At 47.7% G+C, this 26,160-nt stretch overlaps 3 protein-coding genes and 1 pseudogene across 3 annotated transcripts; 2 read left to right on the plus strand and 2 right to left on the minus strand.

The window, feature by feature from the left end:
* Positions 1–5,492: 5,492 nt before the first annotated feature.
* Positions 5,493–7,184, plus strand: LOC136544279 (zinc finger BED domain-containing protein RICESLEEPER 2-like; annotated as a pseudogene).
* A 3,565-nt stretch (positions 7,185–10,749) lies between these two features.
* On the minus strand, positions 10,750–12,046 carry LOC136542203 (putative HVA22-like protein g). The gene is made up of 4 exons (XM_066534532.1): positions 11,823–12,046; positions 11,627–11,731; positions 11,365–11,485; positions 10,750–11,218 (listed from the first exon to the last, which is right to left on the minus strand). Exons 1-4 carry the CDS (start codon positions 11,852–11,854, stop codon positions 10,988–10,990), a joined length of 489 nt encoding a protein of 162 aa, XP_066390629.1. The 5' UTR covers positions 11,855–12,046; the 3' UTR covers positions 10,750–10,987.
* An 843-nt stretch (positions 12,047–12,889) lies between these two features.
* LOC136542202 (endoglucanase 24-like) lies at positions 12,890–17,067 on the minus strand. Its single transcript, XM_066534531.1, has 6 exons — positions 16,658–17,067; positions 15,773–16,056; positions 14,439–14,876; positions 14,159–14,306; positions 13,788–13,954; positions 12,890–13,634 (listed from the first exon to the last, which is right to left on the minus strand). Exons 1-6 carry the CDS (start codon positions 16,866–16,868, stop codon positions 13,305–13,307), a joined length of 1,578 nt encoding a protein of 525 aa, XP_066390628.1. The 5' UTR covers positions 16,869–17,067; the 3' UTR covers positions 12,890–13,304.
* An 8,173-nt stretch (positions 17,068–25,240) lies between these two features.
* On the plus strand, positions 25,241–25,543 carry LOC136544280 (uncharacterized). The gene has a single exon (XM_066536497.1). It carries the CDS (start codon positions 25,241–25,243, stop codon positions 25,541–25,543), a length of 303 nt encoding a protein of 100 aa, XP_066392594.1.
* Positions 25,544–26,160: the final 617 nt, after the last annotated feature.

A 26,160-nucleotide genomic window follows, 5' to 3' on the forward strand; every position in this document is an offset into this window, starting at 1 on the left:
TAGCTCATCCCTCAGCTAGACCTCTGACCAAGGCACTTCCCTGAGGCTGAACCCAAATAGCATCATGAGGATCATCCCTCGGAAAGGTGCCAGCTAGAGCTGCTGCAAGCTCACTGGGAAATCTGCTCATGATATCCCTAATGACACGGAAAGCTGCTCCCTCTGCACCCTCAATAGGAGTGCGACCCTCAAACTCCAAGCACCATACTGAGACTGGGTCTCAAGTGTAGGGGCTTGGAGTCCAAGTTTGGACGGGAACGTGGACCCCTTGATAGGAGTGGAACGGGTTGGTCTTGTTTGTGCCTAGGGTACAAACGGGGCGTATGTTTTGGGGTATCCAGCTATACATTGGTTCATGAATCACCGTTTCTGTGAGATGGTATGACTTGGCTATGACCTAGCACCGTAGTAAGAATTGAAAGATGAAATATGGTGAAATGGTTCTGATTGCTTAACCCTTGCTTGAAAGTAGAACAAGTGCTTACTTAGAATGTTAGCTAATGAATTAATCATGACTGCTAATAAAACTTGATATAAGGTGTAACAAAACCGGCCAATTATACGAAATTAAGTAAGAAAATCATCCACCAGAGCAGATGATTTAGCAAACTTAAGCCCGTATAACCCAATAGTCCATAAAATCATGAAGGATTTCAAACCAACTCACATACCAGCTAAGATCGTAATAAGTTTAGCGGTCACCATCATGTATTACATAAAAGTTTGCATCTCAGATACATCAGAGTTTAAACATAGTTATTACAAAATGAGTTCAAATAGAAGTAGCGGAAGCCATTTGTTCAAAACCACACACACTCACACGGAGTTCAAATACAGTGCCAGCTAATGATCATGCCCATGGTCCTAAGCATCACCCATCGTAGGATAAAGGCAGTTGATACAGTAGCCGTACTACATCTGCCCATCTGCAATAAGTGGGAATAAAACCCTGAGTACGAGAAGGTACTCAGCTAGACTTACCTGACATAACAGAAAATAAAGTGACACTAAGGATTATGAAGGGCTTTATAGTAGGGTAGCTGACTTATTTGCAAAAAGAGGCATTTTTAGTATTTCAAGAACCTTTCCAAAAGCATTATTGTCAAGTTAATTATTATAACATGTCGACTACATTTGCACCTATACTAGAGCAAACATGTGATTAAGCAAATAATGATAACCCATGATCATTAATAGCTTTCATAATGTCATATTCATTATAACTGTCTAAGTGTTCCATCAACATTACTATGATGAAGTCACTTAAGTCAAGTGCTCACTATCCAGGAGCGATGGCGATTCGAATCGATTCCTAACCAGCTGGTGATTTATTCCTTACACAAACCTCACTCACCCGCTAAAGTGAGGTATCGGTCACCGAGTCAACTATCCAGGAAAATCTTGAGTTTGCTAGGAACCACATGTACCCAAGGGCCGACTGACTGCCCTTTGGTCTTATCATCGCGCCCCCGTGTCCTACCACACCTACTCCGGTACAGTGCGCTACGGGCAATCTACTCGGCCCGAATAATCTCCCAGCTTCACGGTCGAAAGGTACTTTATTCGGCTAGCTAAATGTAAGGCATGCGTTCAACATGACTCGAGGCCCAACAACGGTCGGTCCTTAATCGACACAGACAGAAAGCACTACAGTCCAAAACTCTGTAAGTCTCCGTTCGGTCTCAACTTCAAATTAACACTTAGTTATACCATGACTACATAGTTATCCAAGTAGATCTAGATAACCACCTATAGCTCGTAGGTGATAGGAAATCACCCGACTTCTACCAATCTAAGCCAGCTAAGCATTGACTTGACTACGGATACCAGGGTAACAAGGATATAGTATAACAAAGGTAGACAAGGTATAATGCAGCAATGGTTGCAAGCAACTTCTGAACATAATGCATCAATTAAAGTAAAGCATTTAATTAATAATTGCAAACTGGGAAGAAAAATGCTCCGGGGCTTGCCTCTCTCGAAGGAGCTCGGGCGGTGATTGGGGCACTTCGGAAGTTCCTCAACGTCCTCCTCGTCTGCTTCGGTCACTTCCTGCGGCTGCACCTCGAGCTGCTCCTCGGGCTCCTCGGGTATGACGACTAGGCTCTCAGTTTGCAATCCTGTATGATGCAGGTGTGTAAGTGCTTATGCAAAAGGTGCATCGGATGAAATGAACACAATGGATATGCTTGAATGCAAAGTAGTCAACATCATCCAAGAACATGTACTACAAGCATATGTCATCTACTGCATTCTCTTCTATTACTAATATGCTAAGTCAACACATCTCATTAAATGCTTCAAAGATACACCAAAGCTTCACTAATTTCTTAATCATGCATAAGGCAACATTTGATTAAACCCTAATTAATAAAAGGTTTGAATAGCAACATCTATTTTTATAGCTTAGAAAAATCTTAGAAAATTACCATAGCATAGTACTGCCCTAAGTAGCCTACCATTAAATTTTTATGACATTTGAATAAGTGGAGTAGCCTACACAAAAATGACAAGCTATGGCATAATTATGAACATGAAAATACTTTGTATTATGAAAAGTGTCAAACAACAGATGTAATATTTTTCCTATGTTCTATACAGTAAATAACCATTGCACAAAAATTATCACATGCATGTTTTATACAAATTTTGCTCTCTAGCAAAAAATAACAAAAATCAGCCATTAAAGGCACTTGGACTACATCTCGCAATTTTTCTATAGGACAGGCATGGCATATATTTTTCCTAGGAAGTACATTACACAAGAAGAGTAACAAACTTGGAAGCATATTTTTCTGATACATATAGGTATTACTACACATTTTACAAGATATTAGCAATATCAAGAATTAAATAAAGCTCTATAGAAAAGTATCTCAAAAGTGACATGCAATATTTTTATCATGTAGATCTGGTGACAAGGAACACAACAAAATTTGTTTTAACAAATTTGGAGCCAAAATGAGTACACAAACATTTTCCAAAGTATTTCTCTTCCCAAATAATAAAAGAAAAACCGAAAACAATTTTCCTATTACTACTGGGCCGGTCCATGGGAACGACTGGCCCACGACCGCTTTTGGCCTGCGCAACCGAGCGAAGGGGAAGGGCAATGGCCCGGCTCGGGGCTCCAGCCCAAGGCCAACCTAGCCCAGCACGGTCGAGGCGAGACGGCCACGCCATGCTGGTGTTCCAGGCGCCACGGCGGTGCGACCGCTACCAGCGGGCCGACGACCGTTGCCGACCATGACCGGGCAAGTAGGCGTGCACGCTGGGTGGGCTGGGCCAAGGCGACGGCATGAGCGTGTGAGGAACGCTGGGCCAGCTTCGGCTGATGGGCCAGAAGTGAGGAGATAAATAATTTTTTCAAATTCCATTTTCAATGAATTTTCAAATATCAGTTTTCAAGTACCATTTTGAGCAAGAAAATGACTTTTTTTGAAAGTGGCCCAAAAATAAAAGTTGCTTAGGATTTAATCCTCTACAACTTTGCTTTAGGGACCAACTAAAAATTTTGCATAGATTTTGAATTGGGAAGTAAAAGCTAAATAGGGAGGATTTTTGACCATTTTCAATAAAAATTTCAAATACATATTTTGTCAAAAGTTTGAATACAAACTTTGCTCCCAAAATTGTGCTAAATAATTTTAGATGATTTATAATTATAGCCAAACATGTTTTACTAACCTATCAAGCATAGATAGGGCAAAATAACTCTAAACAAGTGTATGCAGCATTCATGTTTCACGAGCATGTTTCATATTATTTGAAGCATTGTTTCCGTTATTATTTACATGATTAGGCATGTATGATTAGGATGCTTGATGATGCATAATATGCATGATTTGCAGTGCCTAAATGCTTGTATAACACTGGGGTGTTACATAAGGACGTACTCCTAGTAATGCTTTTTGCAAACAAAAAGAAAACAACAAACCCATATTGCCTATCATACTCCTTGGAGTTGGAAAACTATTTCCACTAGTCGGGTAAGCCTTGCGAGTACATTGTGTACTCAGGGTTTATTTTACCCCTGTTGCAGGTGCAGCTTGAGGAGTAGCTCTTGTGTGGAGGATTCTTTTGGTAGGCACACATGGATTCTTGTATCGATTCTGCTAGATGTTTATTTTTCATTCCGCTGTTTAATTATCACACTCTGAACTCTGGTATTGTAATAAATAATTTTCAAGAACTCTGGTTGTATGAAATGAACTAAGTATTGTAAAGCTCATACTCATTATTGGATTCTAGATATAAAACATAGATTGTTTCGAGTTCTCCTTTGGAATGGGGTTGACGAAACTGTCTGATGTAGCCAATTTTTGGGATGTTTAGTGTCTAGTGGAGAGACCCGAACCTGGGAAGCCACACCACCAATGGTGGCTTGAAGTAGAGAGCCCACTGTCTCAATAGAGAGATGAAACTTGCACCTCCCGAACGAAACGACTAAAGCAAAGGAGCCAAAAGAAAGCTCAGAGGAGATCGGCGAGCCAAGCAAATGCCAAACCTTGGCCTGAACCTTAAGGCCCGATGAGAAAGAAAGACCACAAAGCTCCATGAACAGCGGCTAGGAAGAGCAGCGAAAGGGAAGATGATCGAACCTCGCCGTGAAGCATTGTAGAGGAAGACCACACTCAGTGGTCGGAGCCAGACAGCGGCAGAGAAGGCCACACCTAGCAACCGGTGACGAACGACAACACAGACAAGGCATCGAACACCTTGTGTGCGACTACCCAATCCGTCAAAGTCCAGGATGCAATGGTGAGGGAGATGGGAAGCACCTCCATGGTAGCACCGAGAAACACCGCAGCAGCAACCCAAAGAACACTAGTCAACGGCGGGGGGGGGGGGGGCAAGGTGGGCGGAGCAGCAGCGTGCTCTAGGTGAAAGGCGCCATGGCCAGATATGCTTATATGTTGAGGGAAAAGAAAACATGATTCGCGTGCAATGATCGGCCACCACTCACCAGCAGGCTTGTCGCCGTACGCACCGTCAGGTGCCACCGGCCACGCAAGTGTAGCGTGTGTGCAGGGAGAAACACACGTCATCGATCGCTACCATGAAAACCGCCCATGGGTTTCAGAAGATTTTCACACCCTACGAGATCAGTGCAAGGCGAACGCGCGATGACGTCGATGACCCACTTGGTTGGACCTCGATCGGCGCCGTTCTCTCGCATCTACTGGTGACTCACGTCCTCAATTCAATTCCCTCTCGAGCCGCTGCCGATCTAGTTCCTATAGCCGTGCAAGTGCAAGGGGACTCCGGCTTGACTGGGAGATGCCACTCTCCTACGTGGCACTACGCTATCGTGTGGGCTCCATTTTTTACAATTTAGCATTTTTTTCAAACAAAATTATGTTTGGCTCCCTGAGAGATTTAAACTCATCTTTAGACCCTGGGGGTCGACGCCAGGACTCATGGCGCTGAGGTAACACATCTCGATGTCATAGATCTTGGCGCTGAGGTGTAGACTGTCTGATCTTGCTTGGAAAGAGATGATAAATTATTGCCAGCCTTCATTCAACGTGGTGGGTCGACAAACTATTCGTGCAGACTGTCTGATCTTGTATGAAGAAGAGAAATTACAGCTACATCAAAAGATCACAAAGTTGAAGTCTCATGTCAGTTTAACTGCTGATTTGTGTTCGTCAAACCAAAATTTAGGGTATCTTGGAGTTACAGCTCATTACATTGATGAAGAGTTTGAGCTCCATAAGAAGATTATTGCATTCAAGCAGATCTCTTTCTCCAATAACTCATTTGCTGTGCAAGATGGCATCACGACTTGCTTGATGGAGTGGGATTTAGTTGATCGTGTGTTCACAGTGACTCTAGATAATGCAAGCATGAACAACAGAGTGATTAGAGACTTGCGTGCTGCTCTAGGTGCTCAGATGTTCTTTAAGGGTGAACACATACATGTCAGATGTGCCGCTCATGTGCTCAATATAATGGTCCAAGCTGGATTGCAAGTCATACCAAATGTAGTTGGAAGGGTAAGAGACATTATCAAGGTTGTCACATCTACACCTTCTCGTCTGCAAACATTCAGCTCAATCGTTCAGGCATTAGGTCTCAAAGGCAAGTCGGGGCTGGTTCTAGATGTTCCCCACCGCTGGAATGCTACGTATGACATGTTGAATGAAGCTCTAAAATATAAAGCAACTATCAACAGATTCACAGTAGAGCAGTATCAGGATGTTCCTAGTGAACAAGACTGGCAGAAAGCTTAATCGCTTCACGAATTCCTAGAACAGTTTAGTGAGGCTACAAAAGCATTTTCTACGGATAGGCATCCAACGGCCCACCTCTTTCTGAAGATGTTGATGGCAGTTCGAGATGTATTGCTTGATGAGACATGGAATACCAATGAACTCCTCAATGAGTTGGTTGAAGCTATGTATACCATGTTTCAGAAATACTGGGCTGCGCCTAGTATGATACTTCTCATAGCTGCTGTCCTGGACCCATCAATGAAAGCTGATTTTGTCAGGTTCTTTTACTTGACTGTTGAGAATGCAGAAGCGGAAGCGAAGATGAGAGAGCTTAGACAATACTTGAAGAAATATTATCTAGAGTACGAGAGGGTTGTGAGGAACAACACAGGTCCTGTCTTCGTTACATATGAAGAGGAAGTTTTAAGTCAGGGCAAATCGAGTTCTTCTGGACTTCGTGGCAAACGGCATGTAGAGCTTGCATTTGCTCAATTTTCATCACAAAACTCTAGTACTCGCTCAGAAAGATCAGAACTGGATATTTATTTGGATGATCCTAGAGTAGTTGTGAGATCGATAGAGAACTTTAATGTTCTAGCATGGTGGAAGAAAAACTCGAATGCCTATCCTATCTTGTCTTTGATGGCTAGAGACTTCTTGTCTATTCCTGTTAGCACAGTGTCCTCGTAATCTGCTTTTAGTGTTGCTGGAAGGATACTAGGTAAAAATAGGACATCTCTCTCTCTCTCTCTCTCTCTCTCCAGAAACTCTTGAAGCATTAGTTTGTGCGAAAGATTGGTTGATTGGCTTTAATGATGCAGAAGAAGGTAATTGTCATATTTCAGATAAATATTCCAAAGGCAATTTTATTTACAACAGTGGTTTAATATGTTTGTCTTGTTCAATGCAGGTCAACCAATGACCGGACAACGTATGTTCGAATCAGACGAAGAAGATGATGATTGACAGGTTAGTGCCCCGATGCAAATATTTTTGTTGGTTTACTGTGATCAGTGCATGGGTTCAGAACAAACTCAGTTAAAACAGATATGAATTTGTACACTGAATGGTACGATTGCAATGGTAGCTAGATTTCACTATGTTGGAAGATGTGGAAATCAAAATCCCGTTGTTTTCAACTACTGCTATGGAGTTGTTTACTCATCTGGAATATGCAGAGTTGAGAGTCCTAGAGTAGTTGTATCTAGCTAGCATTTTCTTAGTTGAATCACCGTGTGGCTCTGAATGAGTTGTTTTCAACTACTAGCTGATATCGTTGTTTCCTATCCTATCATTTACCATCAGCATTCTAAAGTTGCCATCATTATTTAATTGCTTTAGTAGTCAGCAATGCTTTGATTGTGAACTGTAATAGTAAAATATATTCAGAAATGCTTTGATTTTACTTTAGCTATTCTTCTACATATGTTACTTTAACAATGCTACTGCTAAATGTCCTCCACTAGCAACATGTGTGTCCTGTCCAAGTTGGTAAAGAACATGATTTTTTCTTAAGCTCAACACTAGTACCGTGATATGAAATTTTTTAAGGTAGAGCATAATGCTTGCTTTCATTCTTAATTTGGATTGTAGGCTACCAAAACTGTTATTACATATTTTCATGATCTACACAATTGATTGTGATTATAGCCATGTTAACTTCAAAACCAGCTCCATGTCATTTTCCTGCTCTATATATTCAGTACATGCAAGCTCTGTTCTTTTGTAGCTCCATTCAACAGTTAGGCATTGTGTTGTCTGAATTTTGCAGCACGTCAGTGCATAGCTTTGCTCTGGTTTCAGGTTTGCCTGGTGCAGTTCGAGTGAGAGGAACTGCAGTGCATGAACTCATTTGTATGCATTGTCATTTCCATGACACAATGATCACTAGTTAAATAATTATTGCATGTTTTGTCTCAAGTGCTTATTTACTGAACTGAGCAACGTCTTGTCCTTGTTCATTCACAAGCCTTTTTAGCTAGCTCATGTGATGTCTCGGTATGCATGCATATATGTACTGTATTGATCTCATTTGGTCACTAGCATATCAGCAGTACTTTTGGAAGTTTTGAGTTAATCTCTGTGCTGATCCTTATTTGCTCTTGCCAATTAAAAATATATGCATGTGTTTCAGCTCATATATGTACTTGCTCACTTAGGTTTATTTCTTGAGAGGCAGCTGTGTGTAACCAGTTAATTAGTGATTAATTAATTCATGCTTTGCCGTTCTGCTTCCGTGCCGCTTTGACAACACAATGCCTAATGTGTGCTGAAAATGTCCAAATGTGTGTTGTCTTAATGTGTGGGGCTGGTTATGGTGAGGTGTGGTGGTGGCAGTGGTACTTACACCATGCTGTCCTAATGTGTGGGGCTGGTTATGGTGAGGTGTGGTACTTTTTATTCCATTGACTTAATTGCTGTTGTTTCTAAGTTTCAGCTTAGCTCTGCCATCTGTATACTAAACCTGCTTAGTTTGGTTATGCTTCTTGGGCCGCGTTTAGTTGGCCACCGGATTCGGCGCCGGCTGAATTTGAGATACTGTAGCTACACTGTAGCATTTTATTTTTATTTGATAATAATTGTCCAATCGTTGATTAATTAGGCTCAAAACGTTCGTCTCGCAAAGTACAACCAAACTGTGCAATTAGTTTTTGATTTCGTCAACATTTAGTACTCCATGCATGTACCGCAAGTTTGATATGACGGGAAATCTTCTTTTTGCATAGTGCCAAATTCTGGAATTTGGGGCAACTAAACATGGCCTTGATATCCTTCCACACCTAGTTGTCTACTTGAGCAATGGTTCTTATCCTTCCACACTTAGTTTGGGACTTGTATTGTCATGTCTTGGTGTTAGACTTTACTAGCATTAGAAAGGTGTTATCAGTAATTTTTCCAGTTAAGTTATCATGTCTCGCTGTTTTTCTACTGCTTAAGGGCTTGTACTCATTTCCTGTCATTTGCAACAGCTGTTGTTTCTACTACTCTCCTATATGGCAATAGCTGCTGCTACTTTAGATAGGCAATAGTCTTCTTAGTACAAAGATAGGCATGGGTACTTCTGTTCATGCTTTACATGTTTCTTGCATTTTAGATTTTGAAATAAGATTTTCAGTGTTGCTATGTTTCAGGTGCAAGGATCAAATTGTTTTGGAAGAAAACTGGTAGTTCTACAAGATGCAGCTGGCAGTCTTACAATGGCATTGTTACTGAGAAATTGTGACTTATGTCATTCAAAGGACAATACATATTTGCATGACATTATTTCTTATTTTCTTGAATTAAATCAATTTGCACGGACATATGTAGCAGATGGATGGAGAAACTTGGATCCGGCTACATGTTTTTTTTATTTTTTTTCATCTTTTTAAATTAAATTAACATATCAGTGCTAGTGGTCGTGCTCGTGATTTGGTTAATCAGGGCCTTGTACTCATTGCATTACTGTACATGTGCTTGCTTGTGAGAGCCCTCGGATTGCATTTAGGATCCGGCCCGAGGATTCAAAAAGGGCTAGGGCTGGATTAGAATGGCGTGACGTGTAGGATTGGATTGAACCGAGCTAAAACAAATCAGTAGATGCTAGGATCAGGCTGGGTGTAATAATTAATCACATAGGATTGGAGTGGGGTTGGGGCCGGATCACAGCCTATTATCAGGCGGAGACGTGACAGGACACAGCCTTGACCGGACATCAATTCTACAGTATACTCATTGAGCCCTTGTTTAGTTGGACCCCAAAGTCCAAAAAGTTACTACAGTACCTATCATATCGAATGTTTGCGGCCCGTGCATGGAGCATTAAATATAGACGAAAAGAAAAACTAATTGCACAGTTTTGTGGGAAATTGCGAGACGAACGTTTTAAGCCTAATTAGTCAATATTTGGACACTATTTGTCAAATAAAAACAAAGGTGCTACAGTAGCCCCAAATTCCAAATTTCGCCAACTAAACAAGGGCTGAATCGACTACATAGGATGATAGTTAAAAAAAAGACTAATGTTACCTCAGCTAACACATTTCGTTTTCACCGACTGGGTAAGTTATTTTGACTATTTAGATTCATCCATTTTGTTATATATCTAGACATACTCTCTCTGTTTATGAAAGAATGTAATTCTCGCTTATCGAGGAGTCAACCAATTTGAACTTTGACTGAAGTTATATTAAAAAGTACTAACATTTTTTATACAAAATAAGTATCATTAGATTAATTATAGAATATATTTTCATCATGAATTTATTTAAAGACATAAATGCTAATACTATTTACTATAAACTTGGTCAAAGTTAAAAAAAGTTGACCGGCACAGATCCCATAATTACATTCTTTTGTGGACGGTTGTAATATTATTATATTTAGATGCGTAATAAAATAGATATATATAAAAAAAATTAAAACGACTTATAATTTAGAACGGAGGTAATAACTAGCTTAGCTACGTGGAATCGAGGACTGTAACAATATTTCTACTGCAATTTGTGCAAGCCCGTCAACTCACCGCTGTCATTCAGTTTCATCTTTCATGCCACTGTCCTTGGCTACGGAGAGTTGAACATCCAGAATCCACGGCACTATAGGTCTAGCTAGCTAGCAGTACCACAGTCAATGGCCCAATGCAACGCTCCAGTCAGCGTCAGTGGTCCAATTCAACCACGACCTCGACCTCGACCTCACAAGATTCCGAATTCGTGCAACGCAATTGATTGCAATTGTCTGGATTACACGTACACGTACACTGTACGCCGCGCCCGCGCGCGGCAGGATCACTGTGCCTGCCCGGCTCCGGCCGGATGACTTCTGGTCACCTGCAGCTGCGACGAAACGCGGCGGGCGACCTCGGAGAGACACGCCCGCCCGAGGGCCACGGCCGCCTGGAGGTGCGATGCCGTCGCGTCCGCGGCCCTGGCCCTCAGCTCCACGAGGCCGCGGTCGATGTCCGCCTCGTGCGCCGCCAGGAACGGACGGAGGTAGTCGTCGTAGACGTGACTCGCGCCCTGGTGTGGTGACCACAAAATGGAAAATGGTTTCAGACTTGGCCACATACTGCACATACAGGCCCACATGGGACTGCAATGTACGTACGTGCAAGGAAAAAGAAAACGTCTTGTTCAGCAGGGTGTGGTCTCGGATGGTGGCTTGCCATTGTCTTTGGGTGCCAGAGGTAGACGACGAGCGCGAGCTTCGCCTCGCCGTACATCGGCAGCCACGAGAGCGCGCAGTCGGCGAAGCTCTGGAAAGCAGTCAGGAACGCGAGCAGAATCCTATACAGCACCGCGCCGTGAATGACAGACAGTTCAGAGTCATGTTCACCACAAGATTAACATGGAGCAAAAAAAGAAAAAAAGATTAACATGGAGCAGTACATGAGTTTGTGGGTTAATCTGATCTGATTGCTTGCTTACCAGTACTGGCACCAGAACCGCAGCCGTTCCATCTGCGGCGCGTGCGCGTTCAGTTCCAGAGTCTTGTAGCAGTCGTACGCCGGATAGGCGTATCCTAATGCCAATCTGCAAATCAGGACCAAGAAATAGGAGATTGGATTGGGTCCTAGGGCCCAATGTGAATCTAGAAAGGGACTGAATCCGCAAGACTGCTTACGTTAGAAGTCTAGTGACGAATGATACGGCCATCTTCAGTAATTGGAAGCCCAAGATCCTGTGTCATGTTGTTCAGAGATTTACCGTTCGGGTGGTGTAAATTAGCATGTGCAAACTAGGCAATGATTGATCAGCAATCATGGATGCTTAGAAACAGACCAGAATCGTGACGAGGGAAAACACAAACGATCGATCTTTGGTGCAAATCAAATAACTACCGTGCAGAGCTACTGAAAGGGGAAACAAATAAGTATGCAATTCACCGTGCAGTCAGAAGATGTTACCGATGATTAGATTCCGGAGAAGAGTGGGAGCCTACTTGGGTTAATAGAACTGGGATAACCGGATAAATACAAACTGAAACCGATAGGGGCGCATGGTTAAACATGCAGGCTATGGGAGCGGTTGTATCCGGCGGGATTCCTGGAACTGCCAGCCAACCGCCACGTCCGTTCGCGCAATCAGATATTGGGCTCCCGGAAAGCGGTTACAGCGGAAGGCGGCTCGAGCCGTCCATTCCAAATGGGTCCGAGCATCGATTACCAAACCAGTTCTGTTCTGGTTTGGTAATCGATGCTTGGACCCATTTGGAATGGACGGGATTTCGGAGGTGCATACAGATACAGTAGGCAGCGTTCCAATTTCCAAACACAGCACTAGCCTTTTCAAATTCAGGAGTTTCATTGCATCTTCTGAACGATTAGTGCTACCTGCAGGAATTCATGTCCAGTTCTGAACAAGGCCTTAAAACTTTCGAGAATTTGATATCTCGAATCTTAGCATCTGGACCAAGCATGTGACCATGAACAAAGGCCATCATTTCCACCAGCTCCCCTGATCCAACCCTTTTCTTCTTTCTTTGGGACACAAAAAGGGAAGGAACTCCTCTCGTTATGCTTCACCGTGGAGGCGTGGACCATGCAACTTTTCACCAGCAACCCCAAACACACACACACACACACACACACACACACACATGCTAGGAAGTAGGAATCACATCGGGAGCTGGGAGCCATTACCAGAAATGTCTCTCTTCCCTATCTTATCCCAGGGTTTTTTAGAATGAGGTGAAGCGCCGCAAAAACCGCACGAATACGTGCCATTCATCCCCAATTATGAATTCACATGTTTAGGGCACATTTCAGTTGAGGGGCGCTACAATTCATTGGTACAAGCTTTGCTGAACGACCTCACCACAGAATCAACAAATGAAATACGTCCTACTACTCGTAGTTACAGCCTTACAGGTACACCAGCAAACCAGATAGGAGCACACAGTGAAAAATGACAGCTGTAGGAGCTGCACCATCATTGTACACACAGAAGAAACGTGGGCACTAACTACTGCTGCATGCCATCCATCTGAACGATGGCCAACCAAGCTGTTCTCACAGATCGTGCATCACCATCGGCCACGCCAAAAAACTGCGATTTTGCATGCATCGCTCCAGGTTGGTTGGCACCGCCAAAACATAGGAGCCCTCTAGGTGAACGACTGTACAACAGAGGAAGTGGTGACGAGACCAGAGAGCAGACCGACTAGGGTGCCACTGTTGTAGGTGCTGGACTCTGTCTGTACAGCATTGTCACGAGAATCGACGAAAGTGTCATTCTGGAATGGCCCACCCACCAGGGCACCCATTGCAACATTTGGGTTTGGATCGGGTGAATGGAGATACTGGAATCCTTTGCAGCCTGTTTTCGCATCTGCGGGGATCGACGCTCCTCTGTGATGTACTTGCTGTGGATAGCTGCTCCCATATCCAACAAGATAGCTAAGCTTCATTGGGTTGTCTCCCAAGATATAATTAGCCTGGAATACAACATGAGAACATGAATCAGAAACTTCACGATATCTTTCGATTTACCGTGTAGCTTGGTAAATCTTAGGAACCAGCAATGTCATATGAACACATGACCATCTAGAATTTTAGTATCTACTGTATTACGGTTTCGCATAGTGCACCTGTGATGCAGCAAAATTGCGTATATCGGTAGGGCTGTAGTACTTTCCACTGCACTGCACTGCCGCTGTCCGTGTGGAGAGCATGTAGTCACTGTACACAACAGCTAGGAATGCAGCATTGGTGGCATGCTGGAGAGAATTCCACCCGCTGATCCACACCAACCCTCCTACAGAAGATTGCACTGATATGATAAACTGAAAACATCACTAATGCATACTCTACAGATTCTATTTCTGACAAAATCATAAAATCCTCAGTATAGCGAGCATGTCAAAAGGGAAACTTGTCGATCACAACAAGGTGAGTGCCCTCTTTGTATTGCCAGGTAACACCAGATTAAAGAGCAGATGGCAGATGCACTACAATATACCTCCAGTTCTGCTAGCAGTGGCTTGAGGGGAATCTGGAATCAGACCACAAATGACAGCTTCTGCAGTATCTCTATAACTTTTTAACCCCTCATTTTCAGCATTAGATATCTGTTTGGAGCCAAAGAAATTTAGTCTGGACAAAAGGACCTGCACAGAATAACCAAAGTGCACTTTAAGTTCTTGAGCTCGAATGAAGAGAGAATTATAAAGATATGAAATGAACATAAGATAAGTAACTCAATCTGCCATGCAAATTCACTCAGTTTAGTCCACACAAACCTGTGTGCCTGGATTTTTGTCATCCCAACTGAACCATGTTGGCCTTCCCCAATCAGCATAAGTTTTCCCATTCTGTACAGTTACATAACTGAGATATGTCTGGTCGACTGTGGCATGATAAAGCCAACTTGCTGCCCATAGAAGCTCATCAACATAACTGGTGGAGTTATAGAAATCTTGGAGCTTGGGATAGCTCTCACTTGAGAGGCCTCTATAAGTATCAGCAAAAGTAAATAGCTTCTGAGCATGTTGAAGAAGCACATCAGAATACGTAGTATCTCTGGATTTGAAGACCATTGAAGCAGCTGCCATAGCTGCTGCTGCCTCAGCAGCAACATCTGATCCGGGAGACTTTTTGTTAATCTGTGTGAGAGGTCTTTTCTCAGTCATTGTTTCCGGCCTTTCCCAGCAATTGTGGTCCAGATCAGGATCACCAACCTAGTAACAATTTTCAAAGAGTGGTTATCATGGTTAAACAAAACAAAAATTGCGTCTCTCATGCATTGAAATATTGCTGAATACTCAAAACAAATGAGTAATTCACTAGCCTAACTCCATGATGCTCGAAACTATTTTTTCAAAAATGCAAATTATACACCACAATTTTATTTGGGGAGCGCAATAGACTCATATATTATGATTCAGGTATCACACATTAATGTCTTATTACACCTGCCAAGATTCTCGGGGTTCAACTCTGGGACACATTGAAACTTCCCTGACCCCAGTTTGAAGAGCTGCAACTTCTTGAACAAAGCCAGGGTGAATCTAGCCCATGGTCGAGTTTTATTTTAACACCTTACACCTGGACACACAAGCACCCGTTGCGCCTGCCCTCAAGGATCTACAACTTACATTCTCCAGTTTCATCCCAGATTCCTGTATAGGTAGAGAGTACAGGACTGCCAACCCCCCTCCCCCTCAAAAAAAAAAAAAGGCACACAGATTTCATCTAGGCTATATGACAAAATACAAGGAAAAGGGACACTGAACTTGGCCCAGTCCCAATCAATAGCCAAGGATCACAACAAATGTGTTGTTTAAGCATATCAAGCAGACAACGAAGTACCTACCAACTATTAGGTGTCTAGATCATGACATCTGACCTGGGTTCTTGCTTCCTAACCAACCAAACTTTTGCTTCCAGTGAATGACACCAGGTCCCCATATAACCATACTTAAGCAGATGACATACCCATACTATTGAAGAACCAATACCCCATTAGGATGCCGGACAGGGTGGGATCCGTTTTCAATCAAATATAACTCATACTTCCTAAATCATATGCTTAAAGAATATCTAGTGCTCTAAAGAAACAGTAAGGAACTCTTACCTGAATATACAACACATTGTCAGAAGGATGTGCAGCGATAAGGAAATCTGTAATCCACTTCAGTGCATCGAGGGCAGGGTCCAGTTGCTTTGCAGCGCTCATCTGATCCCCGTACTCCAGCACCGACCACGAGAGCACCGTCGCCGTGAATGCCATCGGGAAGGTGAACTTCATATGATCCCCAGCATCATACATTCCCTTGGAAAGATCCAGTCCCGCTTCCTTCCCATCGGTCAGCGCCGAGTCCCCACGCCACGGGATCTGGTTGTTCTCCAGCTTCCCCGCTGCACCGAGTAAGGTAAATGGCCAGGATTTCAGTTAAAGCAGCAGCTAAGTGTAACCAAAATTTTGCAGTAAGACGAGCGGCCCATAAGTGTAATCACAATTAAGAGGAGAGAGCAGCCCATACATCAGAGCGGCCAATTTGGCAGCCCGAGGGGAAAATTTAAGTGAGATTTGGGAGGCCATACAGTCCAACGATACCAACACTGCCCAACTAAGGGGCTAAGTATTTGGTAAAAAGAAATCCGAATTCGCCGACCCGAAGCCATCAGGGAAAACGTACTGTAACTTGAATAGTCAAATTTACCGGACCATCAATTTCCCCACTACCAGACCATCACTTTCCCTATAGTGGGAAATCATTTGTGAAATTCCAGAAATGGAGTCCACCAGAGAGAGTCCACTAGAAATGAGTCAACGGCCAGCCTTGCTACCTCCAAATACTCATGCAAAAAGCTTCTTCAGCGACGGCAAGGCCTCGGGCGTCAGGCCGCCGGAGAAGCGCCGCGGCATTTGAAGCGCAAACCACCCAGCTCGGCAGCTCGCGAAAGGGAAAGCATTGAATTGGCTATAAAGTAAACAGTTGAGCTACTCAGTACTCACCCTTCTGGACCTGGAAGAACTGGAGCGCGACCCCGAGCGCGTCGCCGTACTTGGAGTCGATGGCCCCCGGTGGGCCCGGCACCGGGAGCGGCTTGATGTGGCGTCCCCCGGGCTTGCGCTTCATGATGGCGAACATCGCCGCCGTGGTCACCAGCGCCACAATCAGCGCCACGATGAGCCAGCCGCAGCACCCCCGCGTGTACTTCCCCATCTCCGCCGCGCCTCGTCTCCTAACGCATTCGCCAGGAAAGTGACCTCCTCGTGTATTCCTCCGCGTTTCCGAGGCCTCCCGCCGCGTTTCGGCAGCTTCGGTTCCTGCAGCAGCAGCTCGTGCGCTGCTCGCCGCGCGGCGGATGGGCTCGTGGGTTGGTTGGTTGGTGCGGTGTGGCGGAGTCGGGGGTGGGAGCGCACAGCGCAGCAGTAATAATAAGGAAATGTTGGGTGCACGGTCACCGGAGGATTGAGAAGGAAGTTTTGGGTCGCTGTCTGTGGACCCGTGCGGGCATGATTGGTGCGGTGGGCCGCAACTGGCAGTGAGGGGAGCTGGTGGGGAGAGGTGAGCGTGGCGAGTGGTGAGGCGTCGAGCACCGACAGGAGAACGGCCGCGTCGGTCCGTGGGGTCCTGGGGGAGGATCCTCTGTGACCGCGAGCGAGGTCGCGCTGTGCTTTCGGCGCACTACACGTACCGTACAACCGCAGCACCCATAGGTGACGTTGCACGGCGGGCCAGGGAGTAAAACTAGTTAGGCTGTCCTGTACTGCAATAGCCTTGAACGCGCAGCAAGCAGCGAGTGACTGGTTACCTCGAGCATACTCGTAGTAGTTGCCACGGTTGCATGACTTGCATCAATCGACGAATGCCAGCTGCTTGCTAATGACGTTGCTAATGTACGGTTATCCGACGACACAGTCGGCAGCGCCTAGATCATGGGAAATGGGATCGGGGATCTCAGATGATCATCTGCCACAAATAATAATCAACCTGTTAGTTTCGGCTGAAACGATGATGAATTATTACTGCTGGCTGGTTTAATTTAAGAGAAAAATAATATTCTAGTTTATAATGACCAAAGAACATGCTGAATCTACGTGACTGCAGGGGCATAATTTTGCTAGGTGAGGTGGGTCGTGGCGTGTGATTACAGGGATCGATAGGCTGTAAGCCGGTAGCGCTCGTCAGCGTACCTCCACCGTCCAATCAACAACTGTTAGCGCTGAACTGGCGACGGCGACTTCTGCGATGGCACCGAGGATTTTTTCCAAAGCTGGAAGCGTCCGTGCCTCTGCCTCCATAACGGGATGCATGAGAGCGATCGATTTATCCCAACGAATTTGGGGATCCCCAAGTCGAATATCTAATGCACGGCCTGCCCGTTCAGAAATGCTCGTCCAGTGTCAGAGCATTTGGGCGGCAGCAGCAGTAGTATTCTAATATATTAATATATTAAGCAGGGCATGTTCGGCAGAACTAAAAAATAAGTTAAAATACTGTTCCGGCTGATTGTTGTGAGAGAAAAATACTTCTATCGGAAAACACTGTTTACGTAAACAGTGCTTTGGTGAGTGGGCTGGCCAGCCAGACAGCCACCAGCCAGCCGAACACCCTCATAGTTTGGTTTGGCCGCCAGCCAGTCCATCCACATCACCCGAATTATTTCCAGCTGTCCGATTCTGCGATCGACACTCAATATTGACTCTACCGAATGCTACAGTAGCTCCACTTCTGCTTCCCGATTCTTCTTCTAGCCCCCTCCTCTCTCTCTTTCTTCGCTCGCTCTCGCTCTTCCTCCCGACGCGAACAGCGGCGACAGAACCAGGCGCGTGCGGGGCGCGGCGGCGGCGCTCGCCCCCCTCCTCCCTCCCTCGCCTGCTTCTCCCTCCGTTTCTCCCTCCCCTTCCTCTCTCTCCTATTCCCTGCCGATGCGGTAGCGGGCGGCCTCCCGACACTTCTCCTCACCCGCACCGTCCCCAACCCGCCGAGCGACACATCCGCCCCCGCCCTCAGCCAGGCTGCCCCCCGACGAGGTTGCCACCGACAGATGCCGCGTTCGCCTCTCCGCCCTCGGATCGGCACGTTGGCCTGGGCGGCCAGCCACCGCCGTGACGGTGACGCCAACCTAGGGTTTCGCCCGTGGCTCAGCTCTTCGGCCATACCTCCTAGTACCTCACCCTCTCCTCCTCCTCCTAGTCCATCTCATCGCTCCTCCTCAAGTCCTCTCTCCATCCATCTCCCCTTTACACAGGTGATTGCCCGGCACTGCAGCTCGCGCTGCCTCCTTGGTGCGGCGGCCCTCGGCCGCGGCAGTCCCGGCATAGGCGCCACTCGGCGCGGTGGCTCCAGACGCGGCAGCCCTGGCACGGGCACCCCTCACGCCACGGTGGCCTGGTCAGGCCCCAATTGCCGCTGTCCCAGCGTGGTGACTCTGCTTCGCCGTGCTGCTCCTCGGCGCGTTCCTCCCGCAGTCCGCCTTGGCTGCAGTGGCCGGCTATCACCTCCCACAAGACCAGCAACTGCCACCAATGCCTGCAGCCGGTACCGTCTCTCTTGTCCTCTACTGTTATCTTCGCATTGTCGCCACTGCAACTCGATTGACAGTTCAGTTGGTTTAGCTTCAAAGCCTGTCAACTGGTTCACGATTTGTAAGCCCGGCGCAAATTGGGTGCATTTTCCCCCCTTTTGATGCTGCACTGGATGCACTGTCTATCAAACTGCACTGGATGCATTGTTTATGACCTATGAGTTTGTTTTTTAATGCTGAAGAAAAAAAAGGTACTGGATACATGAACATCACATAATTTCCCAAGTTTTTAAATTCGTGTTGAGTACTATATGCATATGCATGTGAATCCTATTGTTTTTTCTGATGCCACATATAGTGATGTCTCCGTATCATGTCACAGCTTCCCAGGATATCTGTTGTCCAGTTGTTATATGTTGAATTAATAGATTGTATTAAGGTGATTTAGTTTTAGCCAATTGTCTCATTACCGGCTATTGCATACCCTATCCTTTTTCTCATATATTTCACTTCATTCTAACTCAGAGATTAATTGCATGCCCTGTTGTTTTTCACTTTGCAAGTTTTGCTGGTCGTTCACTGATGATTGAGTGTTGTGACATTTTCTGGTTGTTATATCTTGAAGCCATGGATAGTGCAGATTTGTATTAAAATTATAAATTTACAAATTAAGGTGCTTCTCAAGACCAACTAGGTGTCAACTGATGAGTACTTTTTCAGAATTTTGTTGATGGGAATGTAAATGTGCTCTGCTAACTTATTCTAAGTATCCATGGTCAGCTCTTGCCATTTCAGTAGTTCCTATTAAATTTTCTATAGTTAATGCACAATTTGGTCCCAAACTTAGATACGTACTGTCTGCGCGCGCATTGTCATCCTCTGTCCTATTTGGGTCACTCAAAGTTTGAAATTGGTTGCTTTATCTTTCTGACAAATGAGAAATCAGTTTATCTGCATCTCCTCATTTACTGTTGTGAATACAAGGTTTTCTGGTTAAGCGAGGATAAAAAGTTCATTACCTGTCCAGTGTTAGAGCTTCTTGCCTGATCTGAATAGAGCAGTGTCAGCAGAAACCACGTTGCTATTGCAATGATAAGTTTCGCGTCTCGCTGCTTTGATACTTCTGGTTCATGCTTGTTGTCATTGAATAGTTGTTTTCCCCCCACAGCCTCTGGTACCGTCATCCAGTCAATTGCAGAGGCCAGGACATGTGCCAAGAGCCCAATTCTGCCTAGGTACAACCATCTTTCAACTTGCTTCATTGCTCTACTATGTGCAATATGTGACGTAGGATTAAGTTGTTTAGTCAATGTTATGCACGCTGTTGCAGTTATTGGTTCAGCCTTGCTCTGCTTTTTTTTCCTGGCAGTTTGCCTATTTCCACTCCAATTTGTGTAGCCATTCTTTTGCTTTTGGCACTGTTTGCTTTTCCTTGTTATTGTTGTTTATCGTATATGCATAGATAAAGTTGTGGCCTTAACTAGGTGATTTGCCGGCGCGCGTGAGGACGCGCGTGATGGACTAGTTATTTATTTCGCAGTTGACTTGCGTATGAGCTAATCCAGCATGAGCATCTCCTAGAGTTCCCTAAATCCCTTTCTAATCCTTATTTTTAGCAAGATAAGGAGAAACTCATCTCCAACAACTCCTAATCCATCATCCTAATCTTTTAGAACTTGAAAAAAGTCACCATGTTCCATGTAAAGTTACGCGCTTCTGAGTCGCGCATATCTTCTCTCTCCGCACGTGTTTGTCGGCCAATCTAAAGATAGAAGGGTGTGAAAAGAATAAAAAGTAGGAAATGATTCCTGATGAAAGTGTTGTCGGGTACCATAAAACGGGGTACCCCGAGCGTACACCAAAAGAATCACTTAAATCCCATCAACAACAAAGCTAGAAGGTAAGCCATGGGCTCATCACTGGCCCTGTACGAGCCCATAGGCTCTCCGCCTCGCCTTAGGCCTCGCACGGGAGGTCTCGACACCCTGACGAAATCTCCGCCTCGCGCGAGGCCTCTCGCGAGAGGCCTCGGCAAGGATCCCAATCTCCGTCTCGCCTGAGGCCCCGTGCGTACAGCCTCGAACAAGACTGATATTCTCCGTATCGCTCGAGGCTGGCTTGTCAATAACCCGTCGCTCCCGCCTCGACCAGCCTTCCCGATAGCATGTCACATCCCATTAATGCGTCAACCACTCCCGCAATCTCAGCCGGACGACGGCTCGACACCATGGAGTGGTCGACGGGACAAGAAGTCGCATCAACGCCATGCCGGCTAAGACAAGGCGCGACGTGGATCACCGGCCACTGTGTTCTGGCACTGTGCCCACGATCAGGGCCAGCGCCACACTGTGCCCCATAACACACGCCCCGAAGACAACGTGGCATGGGAAGTCTGGCCTAGGCCATCATCGCCTCCAAACCAGCGTACCAGATCGACCACTCCCTCCGAGCCTCGGCACTCTACGTCAGGGCCTCGGCCATCTCGAGATTCAGGTCCGCCGAGACCACCACCATGGTTCTACCTCGCCACCAACCGAGCCTTGTCCTCGCGTGCAGTCAATACACAGCGACCCGCACGTTGACCGCCACGCCCGCTTTGAGGCAGCCTTGGAGCTCCCATGACGCATAGGATCGGATGTGACCAGCACATCGCCCCAGCGCTCCAAGGACGGACCACTCCGACGACCACACCGCCACAGGAACGGGCTACAGGGCTCGGACACGCTGCCTCCGTTCGCACGACGCTGTATAGTTAGCACATGTACTACCCTTATCCTCCTTTCAACTATAAAAGGAAAGGACTTGGGCCATCTCTAGGAGGGGGCACCCACCAAAGCAACACTCTGTAACACGCACACTTCCCTGCTGCCTGAGAGCAACGTCTCAAGCCACCCACATCACTCCACGCTGAGACCTGGGACTAGCTCCCTCTCTCACCTAGCCTATAACCCCCTACTACAAGCACTTCGGTGCAAGGAATACAAGATCGATCTCTCAGACTGGACGTAGGGCACCAATTGCCTAAACCAGTATAAGCCTTATGTCTCTTTGCATCACCATCCAGGATTGGGAACACGCAGCACAAATTCACTAGTTGGTTTAGGATCCCCCAGTCCGAAACACCGACAGTTGGCGTGCCAGGTAGGGGGCTCTATGTGTCAGTTTTGTCATCCCAACAAGTTTCGGATGGCAGACCCCGTATGACCGCTGTGTCTCGGCACGGTGGTCTGGTTTGGGAGCCTAGAGTTCATGTCTCTAGGGCACGAGTACGACATGGTACTCCTCACACCCTAAGCCCCGCCTGCTGATGACGACGTCACGCACCGGCAGCCCAGGCGCAGGCGGTGCCCGAGCGGCCGCTCTCGCCGCGCTCGCCAGGCACGACGTGAGCAGGATCACCCCGACGCTATGTGAACCTAGGGCGATTCGCCGCTCTCCGCCGGTATCCTACGACCAGCTGTCGGCGCAAGGTCCCTGGTTGGGGACCTGTCTAGCCTGAGCCTGGACAAGGGAAAAACATCGGTGGCACCCGGCGATGCCCCGTCATCAAGCTCCGCTCCACCACTCCCTGAGGAGCCAACCCCGGCGGAGCAGAGCCCGGCGACGGCACCATCTCCATACCCCTTCGGGTTGAGAAATGCCGCCGCCTCTTATGCTTACGCCTACGCTTCCACTCACGTGGATCTCTCAGGACGCCGCCAGCACTTCGCTCTCGACTTCGACACCACCGCGTCGACCCAAACCCACACCGACTCCTCGGAGGAGGATGAGGCATGGGCCAGAGCGGATTTCTCCGACCTCCACGACCGTGAAACCATGCGCCACTTCTTGGCCACAAGTGACTATTGCTTTGGCTACTCCGACTCTGACGATGAAGGTACTTACGATCCCACTCGTGAGTGCTTCCACATCGGACTTGGGATGCCGAGCACGGGCGATGAGGACGAGGGGGTAGGCAACCGTACTCTACTTCATCAGGGAACGGGCGATGCCACACCTTCACAAACCATCCCACCGGCAGCACGGAATGAGAACCTTGCCCTCGGACAATTTCGATGCCTGGACCTGGAGCAGCTCCGTGAGCTTCAGGCCAAGGTCGAGCAAGATTGACTCCTTCTGCAACAGCTCCGAAACACTCTCGAGCAGGAGTAGCAGGGCCGCGGTGACGGTGGAAGAGCCTGATGGCGGGCCCGCGACGTGCACCACCGCATCAATGACGACGAAGGGGACGATCGTCCCCCAACCTTCAATCATGCTAGCCAGAATGTCGCAGCTACAGCGATGCTAGTGCGCGCGATGCCCGAGCCCTCTACCACGGAAGGACAACGGGTTCGCGGCGAGCTCCGAGATCTCCTCGAGACCGTCGTGGTGCAGCAGGCCGAGAGTTCCGCCTCCCAGCGACGCGGAGCCGCCTCGGACCTCCCCTCGGCACCACCTCGGTAGGATAGGGAGGCCTCGGTTCGTCCCGAGCCCGCTCGGGCGCCAACAGCCCACGGGGTCCCCGGGCAGCTCGACCGCCTCGGCAACCAACACGAGGTGCAGGCAGACCATGAGGTGGTCAGCAGGCGACGACGCCATGACAATGAGGGGCCCGCCCGGGGCTACCATCCACACCGAGGTGGCTGTTATGACAGTGAGGAGGATCGCAGTCCCTCTCCTAAACCGCCTGGTCCGCGGGTCTTTAGTAGGTCCATCCACAGCGCTCAGTTCCCAGCCCGGTTTCGACAACTAGCCAACCTCATGAAGTATAGCGGTGAGATCAATCCCGAACTCTGGCTCGCCGATTATCGTTTGGCTTGTCAGCTAGGTGGCGTGGACGACGACATGCTCATCATCCGCAACCTCCCCTTGCTCTTGTCAGACTCGGCGCGAGCCTGGCTCAAACACCTTCCTCCCTCTCAGATCCACGACTGGCGCAACTTGGTTAGGATCTTCGTCGGGAATTTTCAGGGCACATACGTGTACCCTGGAAACTCCTCGGACCTTAAGAGCTGTCGCCAGAAACCAGACGAGTCTCTCTGAGACTTCATCCGGCTCTTCTCTAAATAGTGCACCGAGTTGCCCAGCGTCGGTGACTCAGAGATCGTCTAGGCTTTCCTCTCTGGCACCACTTGCCGAGACTTGGTCCAAGAATTAGGCTGGAACATGCCGCGCTCGGCTGTCGCGCTCCTCGACATCGCCACCAACTTCGCCTCAGGCGAGGAGGCTGTAGGGGCCATCTTCCTCGAAAACGACGCCAAGGGGAAGCGGAGGGATGAGGCCCCGAGGCCTCGGTTCCCCACCTCCCCAAAAGAAAGAAAAAGGATCGCCAGGGGAAGCGGGCCATCCTCGAGGCCAATCTGGTCATGGCCGCAGAACGCAAGAATCCCTGAGGCTCTAGGGGCCCCAGGCCCTTCGACGACATGCTTAAGAAACCCTGCCCTTACCGCTAGGGCTCGGTAAAGCACGCCCTCGAGGATTGCTCCATGCTGCGGCATTACTATGCCAGGCTCGGACTCCCCGACGACGACCCCAAGTAGAAAGGTGCCGGCGACCGGGACAATGATAAGGACGATGGGTTCCCCGAGGTACACAACACCTTCATGAACTTTGGCGGACCCTCGGCGTGCCTTACGGCGCGGCAGCGAAAGAGGGAACACCGAGAGGTCTTCTCGGTCAAGGTGGCCACTCCTCGGTACCTCGACCGGTCTCGGGAGGCAATCACCTTTGATCGAGATGACCACCCCAACCATGTCCCGAATCCTGGACAGTACCCGCTCGTCGTCGACCCAATCGTAGGCAACACCCAGCTCACTAAGGTGTTGATGGACGGAGGCAGCGGCCTCAACATCCTCTACGCCGGCACCCTGGAGCTCTTAGAAATTGATCGGTCGAGGCTCTGAGGCGACACCGCACCTTTCCACGGCATCGTGCTGGGGAAACGCACGCGACCCCTCGGGCGCATTGATCTTCCCGTTTGCTTCGGCACCCCCTCAACTACCGCAAGGAGGTCCTTACCTTCGAGGTGGTCGGGTTCTGGGCAACCTACCACGCCATCCTGGGGCGGCCGTGCTACGCCAAGTTCATGGCAGTCCCCAACTATACCTACCTCAAGCTCAAGATGCCGAGTCCCAACGGTGTCATCATGATTGAGTCCACGTACGAACATGCATACGACTGCGACGTCGAGTGCATCGAGTACGCCGAGGCTCTCGTGGAGGCCGAGACCCTCATCGCCAACCTCGACCAACTCGGTGGCGAGGCGCCTGACTCCAAGCGTCGTGCAGGGGCGTTCAAGCCCGCGGAGGCCATCAAGCTCGTCCTGGTCGACCCCGCCTGCCCCGACGACCGGGCGCTGAGGATCAGCGCCACCCTCGACATCAAATAGGAAGCCGTGCTCGTCGATTTCCTCCGTGTGAATGCTGACATATTTGCATGGAGTCCCTCGGACATGCCGGGCATACCGAGGGAGGTCGCCGAGCATGCCTTGGACATCCGGGCTGGCTCTAGACCGGTGAAGCAACGCCTACACCGATTCGATGAGGAAAAGCGTAGGGCCATCGGCGAGGAAGTGCAGAAACTCTTGGCGGCCGGGTTCATCAAGGAAGTGTCCCACCCAGAGTGGTTGGCTAACCCCGTGTTAGTTAGGAAGAAAAATGGGAAATGGAGGATGTGCGTAGACTACACCGGTTTGAATAAAGCCTGTCCAAAAGTCCCCTTCCCATTACCTCAAATCGATCAGATCATTGACTCCACTACGGGGTGCGAGACCCTGTCTTTCCTCGATGCGTACTCTGGTTACCATCAAATCAAGATGAAAAAGTCCGACCAGCTTGCGACTTCTTTCATCACCCCATTCGGCATGTACTGCTATGTGACTATACCTTTTGTCCTCAGAAACACAGGGGGCACGTACCAGCGGTGCATGACCCAGGTCTTCGGCAACCACATTGGGCAAACCATTGAGGCCTATGTGAACGACATCGTGGTCAAGACCAGAAGAGC

The sequence above is a fragment of the Miscanthus floridulus genome, chromosome 3 (assembly GCF_019320115.1).
Source record: "Miscanthus floridulus cultivar M001 chromosome 3, ASM1932011v1, whole genome shotgun sequence".
Taxonomy (NCBI): Eukaryota; Viridiplantae; Streptophyta; class Magnoliopsida; order Poales; family Poaceae; genus Miscanthus; species Miscanthus floridulus.